The sequence below is a fragment of the Aquarana catesbeiana genome, linkage group LG05 (genome assembly GCF_042186555.1).
Source record: "Aquarana catesbeiana isolate 2022-GZ linkage group LG05, ASM4218655v1, whole genome shotgun sequence".
In the NCBI taxonomy this organism is placed as follows: Eukaryota; Metazoa; Chordata; class Amphibia; order Anura; family Ranidae; genus Aquarana; species Aquarana catesbeiana.
The window spans coordinates 222,994,909-223,019,503 of NC_133328.1; the positions used below are offsets into that span (position 1 = coordinate 222,994,909).

A 24,595-nucleotide genomic window follows, 5' to 3' on the forward strand; every position below is an offset into this window, starting at 1 on the left:
AGTAGGAGAATATAACAAAACAGCAATGACCAGTGCACCTTAATCTTTTCAAGCTCTTGAAGCCTTTCATCTAGTTGGTTTTGAAGAGCTTCTTTTTCACTGCTAAGCTGAGTGGACCGTTCCTTATGTGATCGTATCATTTCTTTACATCTCTGAAGAAGATTCTCCTGGCGTTTCACCCTTACTTGTAGACCCTCTATAGTTTTTGCAGGATCACCACTTTCATCTGCTAATAAGAGGATTAAGAGAACAAGTCAATGAAGCAGAAGGTGCATTTTAACTGCCACCAATCAAATATTAGTCTGTTTAGAGAATCGTATCAAATAAAGTTAACGGACACAAATTTTAAAAATGGTCTAGATTGTTTTGAAGCCATAAAGAGCAATGGGCTGCACAGCAATATTTCAACCAAAGTATATGAAAACCCAAGCACTACAATCTCATAAGTTTTACCATCTTAATGGAATTTCAAAAGGCATTTTTAATGTTTCTAAAATCTAAAGCTCTCGCTAAAGTGGAACTTCAGACCACAATTAAAGATGGGCGAATAGGCAGGAATTTTAATGCAGAAGAGACATGCTTTGTCTCTTTTGCATTAAAGTTACTTAACTTCCTGTCCGCCCATGTGCAGTTCACTGTACAAATTTGGCAATGTTGAATCTGACCAAACTGCGTGGGAGGGATGTCATCCCATACAGCCAATGACCCAGGAGCTGGCTGCCTGGAAATGTCAGCAGTCGGGTGGGGAGTTCAGGAATGCTGCATCGCTGGAGCTGAGGTGAGGTGAGTATAGTTTCGCTTTAAAATACAAGAATACATAGTTATCCAGCCAAACAAAAAAAAAGACAGACAAAAAAAACCTTTAAAACATACTATAAAGCAGAGCTAAACCCCTTGATTTAACATCAACTGTCATAATGGATCTTAGGAGCCGCATCATGGCAGTTGAATATCAAACACAGGCCAATATGGCAGCTTCCTTGGCTGAAAACAATAGGAGGGTTTAGTTCCACTTTAAGAAGTGTGTTAAGAGGTTTGAGCATCATTCTCTGTACTTGCGTGAATGAATCTTCTCTGCTTTATTCTTCAGTGGACCCATTCCCAGATATTATTCCATTATGTGGTAGTGTTATCTTTTTATTAGCTTTTCTCCCTCTGTACTTTTGACAAAGGACCTTGGAGAAAGCCACCTATGTGTTTCGCTTTTTAACACTAACCAATGTTTCCTGACTGCAGAATTAGATTTAAGAATGCACTGTATGTTACTGTACCTATGAGCATATCTTTGGGTATCTTATTTATACCCTCTCCTTGGGTTCTCTCTTTATGTATTATTGTAATACATTAATTTTTCTTTTAAAATGAATAAAAACATCTTTTTTTATTTTTTTTGCTGCTCTGACAATGTAATTTATGTCTGTTCTAGGCACATAAAGTGAAGTAAAAAAAAAACTCCCCAATTGGGGAACAAAGTTTAACTCATTCCTGCTTTATCAAAATAAAAATATTTTTGGCTACAGTTAGGATTTTGGCTGTGCTTTAAGGGATATATATATATATATACCAGCTGCTGCATTGTGAACTGTCTCCTCTTCTTGGACAGGCCCTTGATTTTCAGACTCTGACTGAGTAGCTGTTGTCTCTGAATCCACTGGTACCTTTCCAAGCCGCTGTTTTAGTAAAGTAACCTAAACAAATAAAAAATATAGTGTGCGTTAAACAAATGTATAAAAGGGTATTGCAAACAAGACATATGTATTGTAAAAGGAGGTGGTGACTTTCTTAGGTGGTTTATCATACTTCATAACCCCCTTAGCTTTATGTCCTACCCACCGCACCAGAAAAGCATGTAAAAAATATGTTGAAAATCATTTATCATTTTTCTTCCACTTCACAATCATGTGCCACTTTGTGTTGGTCTATCACATAAAATCCCAATAAAACACATTTACGTTTTTGGTTGTAACATGAAAAAACATGGAAAATTTCAAGAGGTATGAATACTTTTTCAAGGTACTGTAACACAGTTGTAAATATTTTTGTTGCACAATATTTGCTCAACTGATTTTCAAAGCTACCTTTTCAGTAAAAATACACTAAAACACATTTTAGTGCACACAAACAAGATTTTTTTTTTTTTTCTTCAGACAAGACTGTTGAGTAAAAACAAATATGTTGAGCCTTAAAATTGAGTGCAAAATGGCAAAACATTTGGATACTCAAGCTTGTCCATAGGGGATGCTTACAATGCCATTACAGTTTATCAGTTTAAATGTAACTGTAAAATATTAGTCCTAGAATTATTCCTCTCACTTACCCAACATGTGTTAGGCAATTGTTTACACATGCATGTGGACCTGGAGGTACACGTTTATTTAAGTGCATGAGGATGGGAATGTTAGTTTCTTAAATTGTTTTTAATGCATTTTAGTCAACTGCATTTTTTATGATTTTTACTTATTATTTACTGACATGGGAGGGGGCTGATACTACACGATAGGGGTTTGCAGTGACAGGTCCTCTCTATTAGACTTCTGATGTTTCCCCTGCACTACTTTGAAGCAAATTGGTACTGACAGTAGTTGACCTTCTTAGATTCCTAGGTGCCACCAGACAGTCTGACCACCAGGAACTCAGAAGTGCTCAAAGTGGAAAACTTCTGGGTTCATCATATAAGTTCTTGGTGTTAATCCTAAGGGCACTTTCACACTGGGGCATTGTGGGCGTTGGCGGTAAAGCGCCACTATTTTTAGCGGTGCTTTACCGTAGTTGTAGTGGCGCTTTCGGGTGCTTTTAACCCCCGCTATCGGATGAAAAAGGGTTAAAAGCACTGCCGAATCGCTTTGCAGGCGCTTTGGCGGCACTGCCCATTGATCTTAATGGGCAGGGGCGCTTCAGGAGCGGTGCATACACCGCTCCTAAAGTGCCTCAAAGATGTTGCTTGCAGGACTTTTTTTTTTACACTTTCACACTGGAGTGACAGGAGTGGTGCTTTGCAGGCGCTATTTTTAGCGCTATAGCACAGGTAAAGCACCTCAGTGTGAAAGTGGCCTAAATGATAGGTCATGAATTCAACCTTAAAACTATTACCCCCAATAATACTTGTAAAAAAAACATTTTTACACTAAATTCCCAGCCAGAGGGGTTAACGCCAGGGAGAGTAAAGGTCAACTCCACCCAAAAAATGTATCTGAGAGCTTTTGGTGGACAGTGAAAGGTAGAATTACCTGATAGTTTCCTAAATCTCTTGGATGCTAAGATATATAATATTGCACTATGGCAGTCTGTGTTTTAGTACTCTATAATAAATGTATTATTGTTTCACAGTAAGGCCCCCCAGTTACTGATTCTGCAATATGAAGCATTCTTAGGGGGGAATGGGACACCCTTATTTAGTTTTGTAAGGAATGATAGAATTAATAGTAGAACTTGAGAATATGTGTGAAAATGTTGCTACTGAATAGATATAAGAAACCAACTTTTGAATAAATTTGCTGGCAAATGCATAAAAATAATTTATCAGTTGTTGGCGATAAAATTTAGTTTGTTCAGTTATGTGCTAACCTGAGTCTGTAACACACTAATAAGCTGGTCTTTTTCTTCGAGAGATGCATCAAACTCTTCCTGCAGATGTTTCTTGGCCTGCTGGTCCATTTGGAGCTCCTGGCAATATAAAGGATTTATGTACGAATTAAAAAAAACAACTATATTAGTATAAAAACTGTGCACAGTGTAAGGAACGCTATAGTGCAAAGTCTTATAACCATATTGTACTCAAAAAATTCTGCTGTCGACCATGAAGACACGTTTGAATATGGGTGCCCCCTGCAATATGAAAAAAACAAACACACCATTCTGTACAAGAGAGCATTTACTAAAAGCTGAAGTTTAATGCTACATATAAAATGTATCAAATGTTTTCTGCTTACTATATAAAGATTTAATGTTTTTCAGATACTGACAATACTATGCCACATGGCGTAGGATTAAAAGATTGCCAAAATAAAATACTTCTATTAAACCCTGCTATCAGTAAGGTTAAAAAAAATACATACTGTACTTGCATCCAGACTTGAATTATTCCAACAATTTCAGGTGTGTCAAATTCTAATCCTCAAGCTGGCTATAGATAGTCAGTAGGTTGAGTGAAAAAAAAAATAATAACAGACTCCTCTTTCCACACAGATGGGGTGGATGGAGAAACACAATGCGATTGGCTGCACTCACTGATTAAGAAAAGTTTTGCAACATACCCCTTTGACAGAAGTCAATCATGAGTGAGGAGTGATGGCCACATACTGATTAAAAATTTGACCAGTTCTTGCAGAACAGGCAAAATTTCAAAAGTGTACGACTAGCTTTAGTTCTGCGGGCACCTATCCGCTGCTCCAGAAAGTCTGTGCTCGCATAGAAACTTCAGAAGGCTGTGGCAACACTGTCAGGAGCACGATTTCAAAAAGGTACAACCAGCCATCATATGGTGTCTACGCACCAAAAACCAGCATAGCTAAATAGTCTTTATCCCACTGCCAGTGTACTTTAAATACATTTTATATTTATCAAAATGGTCTACAAAATGTAAATTATGATTCCTGTTTTAACAGTCAGGAAGAACTCTGTCAAAATGGTGTCACAACAAATAAATGCATGAAAAAACTATGAACCTGTTAGCAAACTATATCTTACGAGTTATGAGCCAAGGTGCAACTGATTTTCTGTTGACAAGATATATGTTTATATTTTGAAGGATTAGAGGTTTGGTGCTTACCTCTCGCAGCTCTCCAATTCTTCTTAGTGCTTTATCCTGGCTCTGGCTCAAAATGGACTATATAAACAAAATAATTTTCAGTTCATTTAGTTTTTATTTATTTTATTTATTTATTTATTTTTTTTTACAAGAAACACATTTACATTTCCAGGAACAGATCAGTAAAACATATTCAATTCATGGCAATGTTTGTGTCACCAATTTTTCCATTGACTAGTATTGTACTAATGGCTTTAAAAGTCTTTTTAATAACAAGTTGCATAACCTAAAAAAAAAAAAAAAAAAAAAAATGTACTGGCTGAAATATTATTTTCTTTGAGTTCATTGGCGGACACAAGATTCAGAGATATTGGGGTATACTTCCACGAACAGGAGGATTTGGACACTACCTGCCTGTTATAACCCTCTCACGCCTAACATCTCTCAGTTTATTTCACAAAGCAGTGCAGAGAACAAGATCATAAATACAGAAAGGTGAGAAATGTGTCCCTCAATGAACTCCCTCCACCCCAAAAAAAAAACCAACAGGAAGACTAACAGGGGTTGATTTACTAAAGGAAAATATACTATGCACTGCAAGTACACTTGATCTAGAGCTTAGTAAAAGGAGTTTCACTTTGAAAAGAATACTTAATCACATGCAAGGAAAATTAAAAAACAGCATTTTTGTTGGACATGATTGGATGATAGAAACCAGCAGAGCTTCCCTAAGATCTAGAGCAACGGCACTTAAAGTGCAGAGTACATTTGCTTTTAGTAAACCAACCTTATAGAGATAATCAGTCTTTTTCAAATGAAAGTAGTGGCTGCAAGGTAGAAACACACAGCTCATACTACGCCTAGATAATAAAGGGAAATATACCTTCTGATTTACTGGGACTAGACAAAGGGACAGAAGCACAATGTCCTGGTTAAGGTAAAAGGCTAAAACCATCTTTAGAAGAAAGAGGCTCCCACCTTGTCCTTATGCAAGACCAGAAAGGGTTCTTTACAGGGCGAAGGCACAAATTCAGACAGACATACGCCTCACAGAGGTGCAGCAGCAATGTAAACAACTTTGTGAAAGTGGAAAAGGGAATATTTCTCAGTAAGACCAAAAGGTGGTTTCTGAAGTGCAGAAAAAAACAAATTCAAATTCCTTGGAGACACAGGTGGGTATACAGGGGGAGCCACAAGAGAGACAACTTGTGCAAAGGTCCTAATCAAAATGAGTGACTAGTGGGCTTAGGAACAAGAGAACAAGTGTTCTGACCCTTGATAGCACTCTGGGACAAATGTTCACCCAGGCCTTATATTAAAAAAAAAAAAAAGTCTGGATTATCCCACTTTTCTGGGTTTCTTGCACCAAGCGAAGTATGCCTCCTGTGTGCAATGGTAAACTTTGTGGGAAGTGAACTTTCTGGCTTTTAACATCATGGGAATCATTTAGTCGGAGAGGCCCAGTCTCTCAAGACCTAGGCTTCAACAGCCATGCTGTTTTAGAGTAAAACATGATAGTGAATCAGTCGTTGGATTGGAAGATCCAGTCTCTCTGTACGAGTCCACAGAGGAAAAAAAATGTTTTTTTTATATATTTTTGGGGGATATTTATTATAGCAAAAAGTAAAAAATAATGCTTTTTTAAAAATGGTTGCTCTTTTTTTGTTTATAACGCAAAAAATAAAAACCGCAGAGGTGATCAAATACCACCAAAAGAAAGCCCTATTTGTGGGAAAAATAGGACGTCAATTTTGTTTGGGTGCAACGTCGCAAGACCGCGCAATTATCAGTTAAAGCGACATCGTGCCGAATCGCAAAAAGTGCTCTGGTCAGGAAGGGGGTAAAATCTTCCAGGGTTGAAGCGGTTAAGATTAACTCTGCTGCTAGATCATATCTGCCCTCCACTCAAATGTCTGAGGAAGCATTCCTTTTTAGCAATCAAATATAATAGTGCTGCATATTACAGCCAGTGGGGGTAGTAGAAACAAGCAAAATTCAAACATAAAATGACATAATGCATTTCCTACCTGAAGTTTCTCTTTGTCCCTCTGAACTGTTCTATATGCTGTAACCAACTGCAAAGCAAAAAAAAAAAAAAATTACAATCAAGAGAAAATGATAACAATTTCAAGGTGTATTTAATAGTACACTGATAGGATAATTACTGACTTATCTATATATGCACATATGCTAATTCACAGATATAATATAGAATTTATTATTGGGTATATGTAGAATATTTGAGGTTCTCAATCATTATATCTTTATATTAAAAGTAAATGATGTCTATCCATTTCAGTTCTCCTGTGAACTGGATGGGAATATAATGCAATAATATAACTGCATACTGAACACCAGAATATAAAGTTGCAGCAGATTAAAAAAGATATTAGAAAAAAATAAAAACCATGCCTATCTGGTGGCCAGGTCACCATGCACACATTTGTTTGAACATGAAAACTATGTACCATTTTAAACAGACAAAAGGGTGTCTTGTGAAAGACAGCTTTGACAGATGATTTGTGTTGGACATTATCCAGTCTGGCATGTCATTCCTCCTACATGACATAAAGAATGTGCACTGGATGGTAAGAGATACAAGCAGAAGCAATAGGAAAAACGAACTGACAGCTTGTGAATATCAGCATTTAGTAATCAGTAACCGAAGAATAACGCCCCCATGTAAAGAAATACCACGAGATGGAACATAACATGGACCAGTCCAATCATGGTGCACACTTTCCTTTCAATATGCAAGCATACTTGATTTGATTGTAGTATTAGTGCAATTGTGACAGAGAAAATTGAGTACTGTCCGTGATACTTATTTATTTGCACTAACATACAATTTTTCAGGACAAGCTTCCGGGGTATGTCCCCTTCTTCAAGTTCCAAGCAGTACTGATTCACAAATTTTTAAGCAGAATGTTAAAGAAGAAGAAGAAAAAAAAAAAAGAAAACCAAACACATACAAATCAATGGTAATAAAAGATAGCAGCAGAGTTAGTGAGATAAGATGGAGGGAGAGCTATAGAATGCAGGGGGGATACTAGTCACAGAAGGGTCGTAAAACTTTAGCATAATTTTATTTTTTTTTTATTTATTTCAGGTACTTATATAGCGCTGTCAATTTACGCAGCGCTTGACATATACATTGTACTTTCACATCAGTCCCTACCCTCAAGGAGCTTACACTCTAAGGTCCCTAACTCGCATTCATACATATTAGGGACAATTTAGACAGAATCCAATTAACCTACCAGGGAAAAAAAAATGCAGCGCTAAGAAGTATTAGGAAGTTAGGGTGTAGTGAAACAATTAAGTAAGAGATGCTGTACTGAACAGTAAAGCATATGTGCAAAAACCATAAGTGAAATGAAATGAACAAACACAGTATAAAGTGTCCACATATGGAGAAGCCAGGGACAGATTTGATCCAGACCCCGTGATGGAAATAGGGCTACTGGAAGGCAGTTTCTTGCATCGGGGTAATATGCAAATAAAAAATAAAAAGCTTCTGCATAGTGCAGGTAAACCAGGGGTTTTTATTTCTAACAATACCATACAAAAAATGGATAAAAGTGATCACAATTGAATTAAAATCTAAGCAGCGTAAGGAAGGGGAGATCGCCTGACGCGTTTCGACCAAGGTTGTCCTCAACAGGGGCCATGCCCCTGTTGAAGACCCCATGCCCCTGTTGAAGTCTGCCAGTGTTCTGAGATGTTTATCTCTGTCTTCTGGGTCTGAACAAAATTCGGTGGTATCTGATGGCCTGGCTGTGTATAATGGCCCGTTTAGTGTGTTGGGGGTGAAAACTGGAACTATGAAGATAGCTGCATTGGTCAGTCGGTTTTCTGTATATCGACGTGTGAAGCTTGTCATCCCTGATGTATACTGTAGTATCCAGGAAGTTGACATGTGTGTTCGAATAGTCCATTTTTAGTTTGATAGATGGGTGAAAAGTGTTGATCAATGAGAAGAATTGGTTTAGATTTTCTTCACCTTCAGTCCATATCATGAAGATATCATCAATATAGTGATAATATCTGTATGGCTTTTGTTGTATGCTGTTCAGGAATTTGTCCTCCAGGTCAGCCATAAATAAGTTTGCATATTGGGGTGCCATTTTGCTTCCCATAGCAGTACCCATACACTGGAGATAGATGTCATTATTGAAAGTGAAGTAGTTGTGTGTAAGAATGAATTCGATGAGCTGTGTCACATCCTCAGCCGTGTATTTGTGGTTTGGTGAGGATGATAAGAATCCTTGTGAGGGATGTTACTGTACATAGATTCTACATCCATAGTGACTAGAAGTGTATTTGGTGGTAATTGTTGTATATTGTTAAGCTTGTTCAGAAAATCAGTGGTGTCTTGCAGGATACTCGCAGTGTTCATGACTAAAGGTTTTAACATGTTTTCTACAAGGCCTGAGATATGTTTGGTAATTCATACCTGTTTTAATGGGTCTGCCTGGATTTCCTGGCTTGTGAATCTTGGGCAGCATATAGAAGTCTCCAATTTCTGGATTATTCGGAATCGCATTGATGAGTTCTGAATGTAGGTGGCTTGGTATTGTCGCAAAGAGACCTTTTAATTGCTTAGTAAAATCCTGGGTCGGATCATAATCCAGTTTTTTCTAGTAAGTAGTATTTGCCAGCTGCCTCTGGCCCTCTTGTATATATTTGTCTGTATCCATCACGACTGCTCCCCCCTTTATCTGCTGGTTTGATGATGCCTGATGATGCCTGATTATTGCGCAGATCATGTACAGCTCTTCGCTCCAGTGGTGAAAGGTTGTATAATATTCTCTTTTGCTGAGTGGATATCAGGGATGTGACTCGCAGCCTGAAGCTGTCAATATAGGTATCCAGTTTGGGGTTGCGTCCTTGTGGAGGTGTGAAGTTGCTGTTCTTTTTCTTTTTGTCACCTTCTATTGTCCTAGGATTCCTTTCCTTACTGTGAAAATATTCTTTGAGCCTTAGTCTTCTAAAGAATTCCTCCATATCTGACCATACCTGTAAATTATCCAATTTGGTGGTTGGGCAGAATGTGAGGCCTTTGGAGAGGACTGTTGTTTCTGGTGTAGAAGGTTGATGATTTGACAAATTTATGATTCCGAGCTCCTCTGTTATATCCACATTTTTTGTAAAGTCAGCATTTACACAAGGGATACCTTGTGTAAATGTGTAAATCAGTCCATATCTTCACGATATGGACTGAAGGTGAAGAAAATCTAAACCAATTCTTCTCATTGATCAACACTTTTCACCCATCTATCAAACTAAAAATGGACTATTCGAACACACATGTCAACTTCCTGGATACTACAGTATACATCAGGGATGACAAGCTTCACGCGTCGATATACAGAAAACCGACTGACCAATGCAGCTATCTTCATAGTTCCAGTTTTCACCCCCAACACACTAAACGGGCCATTATACACAGCCAGGCCATCAGATACCACCGAATTTGTTCAGACCCAGAAGACAGAGATAAACATCTCAGAACACTGGCAGACTCCTTCCATAAGAAAGGTTACAAAGACAAAACCATCAACAACAGCATAAACACAGCCTTGAAAACCCAAAGAGAAAATCTCCTCCAATACACAGAGAAAAAAAACAAATAACCGAGTACCTCTAGTCACCACATACAACCCAGAACTTGAAGGGATCAAAAAGATAATCAAAGATTTACAACCCATTATAACAGAGGATGAAACTCTGAAAGGAATATTCCAACAACCCCCATTATTGGCTTTCAGACAACTACCCAACCTCAGACACAAACTAATCAGCAGGAAACTTCACTCTGATTGTAAAGTCACAAATAATGGAAGCAAACCCTGCAATAAAAAACGCTGCAAACTATGCAACCAGATCACTCTATCCAAAAGTGTTACACACACAAATGGGACCTTCAATATCATGGGATCTTACAACTGTACCTCCAGTAATGTTGTGTACCTCATCCAATGCAAAAGGTGCAGCAAAGGATCTTATGTTGGTGAAACAGGACAGAAGTTGCAAGCGAGGATGAATTTGCACAGACATTCCATCAAAGAACATAAAGAAGACAGTTTATGCACACCTGTGGGACATCATTTCTCACAACCGGGCCACACTATAGAAGACCTCAATGTTTTAGTTCTTAAAGGGAATTTCAGAACTATCCAGGAAAGGAAAACGTTTGAACTAAGAATGATACTTCTTTTTGACACGAAAAATAATGGCTTGAATTTAGATATTGGTTTCCTTACACATTATGCTAAAGTTTTACGACCCCTCTGTGACTAGTATCCCCTCCTGCATTCTATAGCTCTCCCCCGTCTTATCTCACTAACTCTGCTGCTATCTTTATTACCATTGATTTGTATGTGTTTGGTTTTCTCTTTTTTTTTTTTTTCTTCTTCTTTAACATTCTGCTTAAAAATTTGTGAATCAGTACTGCTTGGATTTTGAAGAAGGGGACATACCCCGAAAGCTTGTCCTGAAAAATTGTATGTTAGTGCAAATAAAAAAAGTATCACGGACAGTACTCAATTTTCAATATGCAAGCAAAAATTAAGATTTTCAATGTAATGAGATAGGAAAATGGGACTTCTGTGCTCACTGTAAAATTATTTTCTTGCCCTCCACTGAAGGGCACAGGGCTACAAGATGACATACACTGGCAAACAAAAATCGCAAGTCTAGCCCAAGACCACCCCCCCCCCCACCAACAGTACATCTCAGTTGTGTACAAAGCAATACCAACTGTATCATAAACACATAGGTGTGGGAGCTGTGTTCCTGCAAAGAAAGGATTTTACAGTATGTAAAAAATCGTATTTTCTTTACCGTCGATTAAAAAGATACTGTGAGACCAAAAACAGTGCAACCAAGGTGTGGGCAACACAGAATAACTGCTAACAGGCCAAATAAAATGGGGACTGTCTAAAGGACTTTACATCTGAAGCTGGCACAGATGAGGCCAAAATGTCCACCTTATAGAACTTTAAGAACCTGTGAACAAAAGATCATGTGGAAATCTGGGAAATAGTTGCTTGATACCACAAATCTCAAAGAGCAATCACAGACCTAGTAGAATGCGATTTGACAGGAAAGGGTGGAACCTAATCTTTCAGACCGTAAGCAGATGGTGGAACAAGAAGCGATTGCAGGGTTCAACCAGAATGACAAAAAGGGATTTAGTTTCTCTGAAAGAAGCAGTTGCTGAGAGAAACTATCACAGCCTGAACCACATCCAGACAACAGAATGGAAATTTCCTTTAGATAAAAGTTGAGGTAAAAAGCATAAAACTACCTTAGGCAAGAAGAAAGTCCTAGCCAGCAAAACAACCTTATCCCTTTGCAGAGCCAGAAAAGGTTACTTGCAAGATAAGGCCACCAGTTCAGTAACTCACTTTGCAGAAGGTAATAGCTACAAAAAACACCACACTGTCTGTGGGGGTAGACAGAGGAATGTCTCTAATGGATTCAAAGAGCAGTTTCTGAAGGGCAGAGACAACCAAATTAAGATCTCAGAGTCACAGGGAAACAGATAACGAGAGCTACAGGAGCTACAAAAGTTTTGATCAAAGATTGAGAACCCAATGGTCTCTAGAACAAAATATAAAGAAAACTTCCTAGCTTTTAGTATCACAGAAAACACAGACTCAAAGATGTGCCTGTCCCTCGAAACCTGGGATTCACCAGCCATGCCATTTAAATCTAACACAGGACGATAAATCGATCCTTAGGATAGAAGATCCTGGTAATCAGGCAGAGGCTGCAGAGTGTCTACTATGTTGGCATACCACGTTGATTTGGGCCAGGCCAGACTAATAAAAATCACCAGAATGCCCTCTGTTTCGATCCTGCAAAGTAGATAAGGAGATACATTTCAGGGAATGAAAGGCACAGATCACGGTGTAAAGATCCCACTAAGCTACAAAAGCATCCACTGCCTCTGCTAAAGGATTCCTGTTCCTAATGACAAACCTGCCCACTTAGATTTTGAACCTTAGGGCCAGAAGATCCCCGCCCAACAGTCCTTAAACAGGAGCAGCATCAGGAAGATGCTTCCTCAACACTATGTATAGTGAGAAAGACAGGACATGCACAACATTCAGCTCAGGTTATATCAGTGCTCATTCTCAAAGTGTTAACCCCTTCTGCAGTAAAACCAGCAGGAATGGGGCACTGGTGATCTAATTAGCTGGGGTAGTACTTGGTCTGACCAGCCTACACACTAAGGCTGCCCATAAATGGTTCCAGTTTATGTGTTCAGCTAGCCGGCTAGCTAACAAAAGAAACTGAACCCATTCACTCATACATAAATTCAGTGTGGATGTGGGAATCCTCCCCGCTTTAACATTGTATTGGCAGTGTTGGCAGTGGAGAGACTCCCCCTGCCATAAGAATAAACAAATCAGCACTGCAGTCTATGGTCTGCCGAGCTGATCGAACTGAAATCTTCCAGCAGTGCCGTTCACAAGAAGTCATTTGCTAGATCGGTTTCTCATGAGCGGAAACGGTCATACATGGACAGAAATTCCGACGACTAGAGCCAAGGCAATGCCAGTGCCTATGGACCTGGAAAGTACACAAAATCTAACTTCTAAAAGAACACAGTCTGGAAAGTGCCCTACGCAAAATCCAGGCTATGCTTGCAATATTCATTCCAGTAGGGTCCATATGCAACACTCCAAAAGCCAGGATCACTTCCCCTAGAGAAACTCAAAGAGACAAAGTTGCAGGAGCAACGTAGAGATGAGTGTGGATTGCAAAAAAAAAAAAGTGCTATCAAAAAAATAAGTTAGTCTTTACAACAGAAGAGCTTCAGAAAAACATCCATCCTCCTCAGACACTACCAAAAACTGAGGCATGATGGTATTGGGAGGGGTTAGCCTGGGCTGATCTACATTTTTTTTTTCCAGTGTCCAATCCAACTGTAGGTGGTAGTATAACCTGAAAGCTAAAGACTTCCCGTGTCCCTCAATGGGCAAGGGAGAAACTAATTTATTTATATAAACACAAAAATACAGTATTACAATACTTGTGTATTTTATTTTTCTAAAACAATGAAAAATAGTTCTTGAAGTTCTGTTGTTTATTGAAAAATGAAAAAAAAAAAAAACATAAAAAAAGAAAACAGAATAGGTCTTTCTATTGGGAGGATTCAGGTAGCTACTGTATAAAGCTGCCCATTCCCTTTCGACACACGTAGTCCGGGTCAGATAGTTACATAGTTAGTCAGGTTGAAAAAAGACAAAAGTCCATCCAGTTCAACCTTAAAAATAAAAAAGATAGAGCTTGATCTGTGCTTAATCAGCTTCAACACGGTGCAAAGGTGATGTAAGGGGCATAGTAATCCCTGTAATGCCTCCATAAAAACATTAAAACACAAGTTTCGGGTACACTGATGTACAAAAATGACAACTGCCCAAAATTACAGAATAGGGCTTTACCTTAGTGCATTTTTTATGAAAATATAGGTAACATTTGCGCTCAGATCATAATAAAAATGGCAAATATCACCATTTTTTTCTCCAGGGTCCCTGCTTTAGGAAAATATATAATGTCTCGGGGTTTCATTAGGCCTAAAATGTGTATTTTAAAATGTGTGCAGAAAATGCAAAACTGGCCCTGGCAGCAAACGGGTCAATTCCAATCCTTCTCCAAGATATTGAAAACTTAAAAAAAAAAACGTTTTGGCAAGAGTTGAATTTGTGGACCTTAATACAGACCTGCAATTTTTGCAATCCAAACCTAAGCCTTAACTATTCCTAATAATGTCGTGATCAGCACTTAGCACTACCCGTCAGCACCTAGCACTACCTGTCTGAAGAAGTGATCTACTACCCACTCTGCAACAGGGAAATAAGTCCGCCCGACAGAAATTATGTCGTTTTGGCCCAAAGAGGAGGGAGAAAGCAGTGCGATAACATGTGTTCAGGTAAGTAACCACTTATCACCAATGAACAGTTTTTTGTTTTTTTTTGCTTTGCTTCCACTGAACACCAATGGGGAGGAGAGTATTTACTGTAGCCACTGCACACAATTGACAAGGAGCGATTTATTATCATTATATAATCACTTACCTCAGAATATTTCCCTCGGTAATTGCCCAAGCTTTTCTCCATTCTTCGCAGCCTATGAAAAAGCTGTTCTTTGCCGAGTCCCTCCACATTGCTCACAGAATCTTCAGTCTCACTTTCAATATCTGAAGAAGGATCAAACATAGGTCCTGCATTGTCCGACTCAATTCGGTTTAAAGATTCACGTGAACCACTTCTTACAAGTGATTCTTTTGATGAAGAACGGAACAACGTCTCCTTCACAGGACTACGAAATAATGACTCCATCGAAGGGACACGAAGCTGCAGCTTCTGTGCAAAAGATTGGCCCTCACTTTTCTGAAATGATAGTTAAACTTTAAATCTTTCAAAAATCTCCATAGCTGAATAATATTAACAGTTGAAATAGAGCACATGAGAAAACTTGGAGGTGGTCACCAGCAAAGTCAAATATTACTTCTGGACTTAACTGTTGTAATTCAATCTTTAAGGTGATTGTAAAGCTTCAGACATGTCATACTTACCTGCTCTGTGCAATGGTTTTGCACAGAGTAGACCTGATCCTCCTCTTCATGGGTCCCCGTGCTTGGCCCCACCCCCACTGCTTCCTCACTGGCTGTGATTGACAGCAGCAGGAGCCTATGGCTCCTGCTGTCTCTGAGCCAACGAGGAAAGAGAAAGCCAAGAGAGCCTCTGTGCATCGCAGGATCGAGATCAGGCTCCGGTAAGTGTAAGAGAGCACAGAAAAGTAAAGGATCCGGAATCCGCTGCACTTTTTCAACCTTTGTTTTCTGTTCCATAAAATCATCACAGACAGTGTGGTGTACAGCTGAAAGTTAACACGTTTTTACACTTACTCATAACCTCCTATGCCCAGGACAGACATAACCAAATATATACTATCTGTATAACAATGAGGCTGATCTTACCTGATGAGAGGACTCCTCTCTTCCCATACAAACGAAGGGCATAAAGGAGCATCAATAGGGTAGATATTGTATTGTATATTGTACAATTTCGTTATCCTATGTCGGTTTGAAAAAACTCCTAACACACTACCTCATAGTTCCACATACAAAGTATAAACCATGTGTATAATTAAATACATCTATCAACAGTACCTGTATTTCCAGTGGACAAAACAGCAGGGTAGATGTAAGGAGATAGTAGACACCTTATTCAAGTCACAGCCAGAACTGTACATCTGGCAGCTCACTCGTTTGCATAAAGCTTATATACATTATACATACAAAGGATAGTGAAAAAAAATATAAAAATATGATAATGTCAATCTAGAAAACTGATACTAATTTTCCCTTCCATAGCCTCATAATATTGTATGGGTGAAGATGTAATATCTCACCCACTTTAAACAGGGACTGACAACCCATCAAGATGTTATCCTAGTATAAATCTCTAGTCCGCTCCCTGAGTAAAAACCCAAATACCAAGGCCAAACTCAATCTATCATTTAGAAAAAGAACCGACATTCAGGATCGAAGAATGCTCTATCAAGTAGGAGCCAGAACAGCCCCCACACATGGAGCAAGCAGCGATCCCGATGCTCAGCAGTTATAAATGTCTCCTACACCAACAAAAAGCAGCATTCCTGTATATACACATGACTGTATATAGGGCTGCAACTAACGATTATTTTCATAATTGATTAGTTGGTCGATTATTGTTTCAATTAATCGGTTAATAACCTTAAAAAAAAAAAGCTTGGTGTATATTTTAGTTAATATGTAAAGTTTAAACAAAAGGCAATTTATTCTTAAATATCTCTATGCAGTGGTAAATAAAAATAGCCAACTATATGGTTAGGGAGCAAAATATCTAATCCACTCTGAGAATAACAGACAGAAGAGATATACTGTATATACTATTAGAGGAGAGATAAGAACATTCATTCGATTTTCTAATCGCTAGTGGGGTCAAATTGACGTTCATTTTCAACCACAGTGATGGGAAAATTTGGAAATAGAAAACTTCTTGGTAAACGAAATTATCAGACAGTGTATGTGGTTTTCGTTCAGAAATTACAATTATTTTAAAAACAGAATGTTAAAAACAAGTGAAAAATGTCAAACATTCTTTCATTCATCGAATGTATGAATGATTTTTCGTCTGCATATTCTCATCTGAAAATCGATCGGTGTGGCCAGCATAAGGCTCGGTACACACCTATGCAGTTTGCTTTTGAATTGTTTCTGCAGTGCTCTTTGCTGTGCGTTTTGATTTTTGCGCACGTGATTTTGCTGCGATTTGCGTTTTTGCATTTTTTTTTTGGCCAATTGGTTGTTGGGCAGATTAAAACACACAAATTGCTGCAAAAATGCATTACATGCTTTTCTGCAGCTTCTCCATTGAAGTATATTTAAACAAAAAAGCACCGTTTTGCGTTAAAAAAAAGTCACTGACGCGTTTCAAATAGGCAGGCTGAAAAAGCATAGATGTGAACGTGCCTCATAGCAAACCATGTAAATGAACTGTAGTCCGTTTCTGCAAAAAGCACCAAAAAACACATAGATGTGAACCAGGTCTAAGACGTTTAGTAACATAATGGGGTTAAAAAAAACTAATATTAGCCCTTTATAGTACAAAAAAAGCAAATAATCACTATTGTAAGGGGTTCATTTTTTTTACTGTAGAACTGTGAGAGAAATAGTTACAGTAGTGATTTGCTCTTTTTGTACTATAAAGGGCTCATTTTAGTTTTTTTTTAACCACATTATGTTACTGGCCGATTAATCGATTATGAAAATAGTAATCAATTAATTTCATAATCGATTAGTTGTCGATTAATCGATTAGTTGTTTCAGCCCTAACTGTATGTTGTAGAAACCCTGGGCTGGGCAGAGAGTGGCTGCCTCAGTCTCCCAGCGGCACATCTAAGAGGCCGAGCTAGCTGCCGATCCAGGCATGTGGGTGGATCCTGATTGTAAAGTTGGGATCTTTCCCCAGCTTGAACCGGCTGAGTGACGTCAGCCGACGGTGGGCTTTAGCCCCCAGTCAGCTGAAAATGGTCCCGGGAGTACAGAAAAAGACTTCACTCCTGTGATCCATAAGATAAGCAAGGCCAAAAAAGCTTTGCCCATACTTCCTTTAAAGAACACGTTTTCCTTTTTTCACTAGAGTCAGCCATATATACAAGCTAACCGTTGGCCAATTCCTATCGATTATGTTTATATAGCTTTATAACAACTTATCGGGTCTAAAATTTCTTTCCGGACTGCGTCTCATATGGCTGATGAATCAGAACATACAAGTTAGACTTTAGAAGTTTAAATTAGGACACCCCTGTGTTTTTAAAAAATAATTATCTTCAACGGAACAACTTTATCCAAGGATAACTGTATTTTAGTACAATTATCCTTTAAAAGTCTCCCCCCAGCGTGCCGCCATATGCACTCATTTTTGTGAAATGGTCATTCACCTTTGAAATGAATAATGAGAATATAGGATGACCTTCCCTTAGTAAGCAATTGAGATTGTGGTCCACAAGAAAAAAAAAAGAGCCATCCAGAAAATATTTGAAGCAGAAGCTGTGTGGTTCCAGTTAGCTGCAAAGTAAACATTTCAGGGGACAGATCCAGGCACCAGCTTTGTAAATATGTATTATGTAAGAAATCTAGTAAAAGATGGTTATATTTGCTCAGACAATTTGCATAAAGTTTGATGCTAAATTCACATCGTTCTAGAAAAAAGGTCAGCCTTTTTGGATTATTGTGAGATTTTTTTTTTTTTTAATTGTTATTATGTAATACACATTTCTTGGCTCAATTGTACAGCCCACGAGGAAGCTCTCCTGCACTCGGGAGAATGACATGTCATAAGACAGGAAATTGGGCTAACCAAGCAAACCCCCCATAAAACCACACACAGAACTGAATGAGCTGCTGGCAACGCACCTTTTCTGAAACACAGTTAAGCTTAATTGCAGTTTTGTTCAATTAGGCCATGTTCACACTTGTGCATTTTTGTGCAGTTTAGATGTAGTGCATAAAAAAAAAAAAGCCTTGCCCATAACCCAGGGGTCGATAAATCGAAACCATCCTCATCCAAAAAAACAAAAACAAGAAAAAAAGCCCCGCATGCTACATCTTTAATGTGCTTTTATCAAAATGCACATTGCAAAGAGTTTGATTTTAATTCTATTTAAAAATTATGTCCTTTTTCCTGCCCTCTTATATTCCAGCCTATTATAATAAACATTTGCTAGTCTTTTATACTGTAAGGGTTCATGCACACTGTTTTCTTCAGACGCCTTTTGTCCTTGCAGGAGAAAAATAGCAGAAAAACATGGTAAAAGACACATTTTCGCATGTGCATTCAGCGTCAATGCATTCTATTGGCTAGACTATAAATGTATTACCCCAAACATGCAGCACTACCTTCAGTGAAAACGAGCCTTGGAAGAGATGGTATGGCCCTCACACCCTGTCCTCAGCACTGAACGTAAAAGGAAGTAAAAAGACCAAACCAGCTCTCAGAAGAAGGAACTTCACCCAGGTACTGTGGCACGTAATGATTTCAGCGATGCAGCCCTCCTCAGACTGGGCACTCTTCAGAAAACTGTGAAAACATGTACAAGAGGGCACCTGCGTCTTCTTGTACATGTTTTCACAGTTGTTCAGCGCTAAATGTGTCTGTTGCTTCTACCTCTTCATGTAATCTCAGAAAACCAATTGTGCAATGGGACCTGGGAGACTTGACGTTTTTAAAGAGAAGAAATGGACACACCAAGTATTGTTTTGCTTTAGTTTTTTTTCAGTTTATGCATTTTGCATATTGTTAAAACAGTAATAAACCCAAAAACAAAAATGTAATATATTGCAGCTTACCAATTTTTAACCGCTTGCTGACTGGCTCACGCCGGTTTACCGGCGCCAGCCACGAGCTGCGTGAGTGTGATCGCAGGTCCCGTGGACTCTATGTCCGCGGGGATACCCGCAATCGTCTCACGGAGAGGAAGAACGGGGAAATGCTGATGTAAACAAGCATTTCCATATTCTGCCTAGATTACGGCCTGTAATCGGGAGCGGTGATCAATGTCGTGTCACACGTAGCCCCTCCCCCACACAGTTAGAATCACTCCCTAGGACACACTTAAACCCTTCACTGCCCCCTAGTGGTCAACCCCTTCACTGCCAGTCACATTTACACAGTAATCAATGCATTTTTAATCGCACTGATTGCTGTATAAATGTGAATGGTCCCAAAATAGAGGCAAAAGTGTCCGATCTGTCCACCATAATGTCGCAGTCACGATAAAAATCGCTGATCTCCACCATTAATAGTAAAAAAAAAAATTATTAATAAAAACGCCACAAAACTATCCCCTATTTTGTAGACATTATAACTTTTGCGCAAACCAATCAAACGCTTATTGCGATTTTTTACCAAAAATATGTAGAAGAATACGTATTGGCCTAAACGGAGGAAAAAAAATTTTTTTTTATATATTTTTGGGGATATTTATTATAGAAAAAAGAAAAAAATAATGCGTTTTTTCAAAATTGTCGCAATTTTTTGTTTATAGCGCAAAAAATAAAAACTGCAGAGGTGAACAAATACCACCAAAAGAAAGCTCTATTTGTGGGGAAAAAGAGGACATCAATTTTGTTTGGGAGCCATGTCGCATGACTGCGCAATTGTCAGTTAAAGCGACGCAGTGCCGTATCGCAAAAAGTGCTCTGGTTTTTTGCCAGCCAAATAGTCAGGGGCTAAAGTGGTTAAAGATGGTGGCGGAATTAGCTTTCTTTATTTTAGGCTTTTTCACTTTTTTTTTTTTTTTTTTTTTTAGGGTCTCCCCATTCTGAATGGAGGAGCGATGGAGACACCATCGAACAGATTCTCCGCCTTGCCTAAAAAGTTTTGCACCGTACTGGATATCTTATAAAGTAAAAAATTAAATATTTGCTCTGTGATTAACTTACCTGACTTGAGGCAGGATCATTTCCATTTACACTGTCTTGAGACCTGGATAAATTCTGGGTGAAATAAAAGCACAGGGCACATGCATTTATGTGTACATCTTATATAAGTAGATACAATTTTTAGGTAATACTTCATTAGTCAAGTCAAGTTTTGTTAACCAGTAATTAAGACTTGTTAAACAATTATGTCTAAAATGTCAGGTTAGATTTGTGTAACAATACTCAAGAACAGTAGTCGTACATTTCCTTGCAGCTTGGCATACTGACATTTCTGTAAGTACAGTGCCTTGAAAAAGTATTCATACCCCTTGAAATTTTCCACATTTTGTCATGTTACAACCAAAAACGTAAATGCATTTTATTGGGATTTTATGTGATAGACCAACACAAAGTGGCACATAATTGTGAAGTAGAAGGCAAATGATAAAAGGTTTTCAAAATGTTTTACAAATAAATATGTGAAAAGTGTGGCTTGCATTTGAATTCAGCCCCCTTTACTCTGATACCCCTAACTAAAATCTAGTTGAACCAATTGCCCAAGTTACCTAATTAGTAAACAGAGTCCACCTGTGTGTAATTTAAGCTCAGTATATATATATATATATATATATATATATATATATATATATATATATACACACACACACACATACATACACACACAGCTGTTCTGTGAAGCCCTCAGAGGTTTGTTAGAGAACCTTAGTGAACAAACAGCATCATGAAGGCAAAGGAACACACTATACAGGTCAGGGATAACGTTGTGGAGAGGTTTAAAATAGGGTTAGACTATAAAAGAAATAGCCCAAGCTTTGAACATCTCAAGGAGCACTGTTCAAATCCATTGTCCGGAAATGGAAAGAGTATGGCACAACTGCAAACTTACCAAGACATGCACTGGTCAGAGGAGAACCAAATTTAATTTTTTTGCCTAAAAGCAAAACGCTATGTGTGGCGGAAAACTAACTGAAACATGGTGGAGGCAGCATTACGTTGTGGGGATGCTTTTCTTCAGCAGGGACAGGGAACTTGGTAATAGTTTATGGGAAGATGGATGGAGCCAAATACAGGGCAATCTTAGAAGAAAACCTGTTAGAGTCTGCAAAACACTTGAGACTGGGGCGGAGGTTCACATTTCAGCAGGACAATAAACATACAGCCAGAGCTACAATGGAATAGTTCCGATCAAAGTACATTCATGTGTTAGAATGGCCCAAAGTCCAGACCTAAATCCAATTGAGTATCTGTAGCAAGACTTGAAAATCGCTGTTCACAGATCCATCCAATCTGACAGCTATTGAGCTATTTTGCAAAGAAGAATGGGCAAAAATTTCACTCTCTAGATGTGCAAAGCTGGTAGAGACTTCCCCAAAAAGACTTGCAGTTGTAATTGCAGTGAAAAGGTGGCTCTACAAAGTATTGACTCGGGGGGCGGGCTAAATACAAATGCATGCCACACTTTTCAGATATGTGTAAAAAAAAAAAAAAAAAAACTGAAAGCCATTTAACATTTTTCTTTCACTTCACAATTATGTGCCACTTTGTGTTGGTCTATTACATAAAATCCCATTAAAATAAATTCATGTTTTTGGTTGCAACATGACAAAATGTGGAAAATTTCAAGGGGTATGAATACTTTTTCAAGGCACTGTATATCAAAACTAAAGGGACATGAATGTAATTTATTGGCAAGAGCATATTGTATGTTTATTTCGTATCTGAAGATACTTTGAAAGTACTTTTTTTTTTTACCACGAATGATATACTATTATTTGCATAAATCACTGTATGCATAAACTGCACAAAAACAACTACTTTCCTTGAATATTCATTCCGATGAGATGCAACACAAGTAAATACTGCATTTATATATGCGATTCAAGAGAGTGAAAAGACCCCATAACCAATACTAGCAGAAATTAGGCCTCATGTACACTGCTGCTGGTAAACGGACGTTTAGGAGCAGTTGGGCATTTTTTTCAACTGTTCCTGAACTCTCCTCTGTTATCTTATCAGTACATGTACACAGGGTCGTTTATAGGCTAGTTTAGAGGCTTTTTTTATTTCATTTTTTTAAACGCTTCTAAAAGGCAAACATAGCAAAGCGCCGCTAGGTGCGACATGTAAATGCGGCAAAACTGACGTTTTAAACGTGGGTTACTATCTGTCAAGTTAAATCGTTCAGGAGAGGTTGTAAAAAAACGTCCCGTGTACACAAAGCTTAAGTTTGTTTAAAATGTTTGTTGATGCAAATAATCCCCTTGCAACCACAACCATATATTAGTTAATGGAAATGCACATTACAGATATTCTTAAAGAATAACTCCAGCCTAAATGATAACGTTTCCTAAACTACAGTAATCAGCCGTTTAAAGCTCTAAAACTTAAATGCTCTAAATTGTGACTCACAAAACCCTCTCAGGGCTAGTTTCTGCACCAGCTTGTGTATTTACCAGGATGACTGAATTCAACACAGTCAGAAAAGACTGAATAGAGGAGAAAAACCCAAGATTTTCTAAATTTGGCATTCAATATGACATACAACACAAATATAGTTTAGACAGCTGTGAAGAAGGTGGTCAGCTATTGTTACTTAACGAGACACGATAACCAAAATTGGGAGCATATCTACGTATACTGTAAATCTCTGCCCCTAAAGGTAGTCATCTTTGATGTAGAATGGGGTAAGGAGATGTGAGTGGGTGGGGTTTAAAGATGTAGTGTGTGGGTAAGTGCATCATAGGAGAATATGTGATTTGGAACTAACACTGCTTGAAGCCTATTACATCCTGTGCCTGATACAGGTGCATCATAAAATGTGTGTGGAACTTCACTCTCCCAATCAACATTGATCATTTTTAATCCTCATGCTGCTAGCATTAGTAGATAGATATACTTTCCTATCATATTTACTTGTTTAAAAAATTTTTTTTTTTTTTTTTTACATTTCTTCAGTTACTTCCTGGTTTCTTGCCTAGGCAAATGATGTCATACATCCCATAAGTCTTCAAAAGGGGGGGGGAGGGGTTTTCTCAGCTAAGCACTCTCCTGCATGCATGGTTGGCTAAGGGCAAGGATGGATTCAAGGAAGTGAATGCTACATGAATCATTTGCCCTTATTCAAGAAACTTTGGATGGGAGGGGGGGGTGCATTTCAAAGTGATTTCTCGACAAAATAAAGCATGGAGACATGGGAGGATGGGGAAGTTGGATTGGAATATTTAAAAAATTAATTAGTGTTTTTGGTTTGTAGTGCTCAGATGCAGTGAAGATCCGCTTTAAGTGGTTCCTTTTTTTTTAAACTCCATTGAGCACTTCTGGCAAGAATTTAATAAAGCTGCTCAACCACTTTTCTGCCATTATTCCCTCTTGTTAAAGTATTGCACTATATTCATGAAGCATTTTGGTTCTGACAGCAACTCATGCACCAAATTCAGGTACTTCTAAAATGCAACACTTTTACACTGCGGCGCAATGAATGCGCCAAATTCAAAATGAAATACTGACATAACAGTTCATATATTAGGAAAATGGAGCTACCGTAATTAACATCAACTCTCTTGGCATACAGAGAGAGAAACTGGCACAAACAGATTTTGCTCATGTGCCTCACGTGCATTCTAAAAGTGGCACAGCATTTGCCAAATTCAAGTACAAGTTTTGAGCAGGTACGTAAATTTAGCAGATGATGCCCTACTTTTAGAACGCATGAAAGACACTTTAACAAAATCTGTCTGCACCAGTCTGTCCGACTTCCACTGACTGAGGCTGGGTTCACACTAATCTTCACATGCAGCTCACAGCAGGACAGTGTGTCCCCGTTCACGGTCCAATTTCAGCCC

At 38.4% G+C, this 24,595-nt stretch overlaps 1 protein-coding gene across 7 annotated transcripts in view; it reads right to left on the bottom strand.

The window, feature by feature from the left end:
• The window catches only part of GOLGA4 (golgin A4), a 267,321-nt gene that overhangs the window by 177,678 nt on the left and 65,048 nt on the right, over positions 1–24,595 (bottom strand). For 5 of the 7 annotated variants that reach the window (XM_073630578.1, XM_073630572.1, XM_073630573.1 and 2 more), the window contains exons 4-10: positions 20,754–20,807; positions 14,839–15,153; positions 6,775–6,822; positions 4,769–4,825; positions 3,565–3,663; positions 1,565–1,688; positions 39–229 (exon numbers count right to left, since the gene is read on the bottom strand). In XM_073630578.1, the coding sequence (XP_073486679.1) occupies positions 39–229; positions 1,565–1,688; positions 3,565–3,663; positions 4,769–4,825; positions 6,775–6,822; positions 14,839–15,153; positions 20,754–20,807 (888 nt within the window). The remainder of the gene's footprint in view (positions 1–38; positions 230–1,564; positions 1,689–3,564; positions 3,664–4,768; positions 4,826–6,774; positions 6,823–14,838; positions 15,154–20,753; positions 20,808–24,595) is intronic. The other 2 variants (XM_073630577.1, XM_073630579.1) reach the window with 2 other exon arrangements.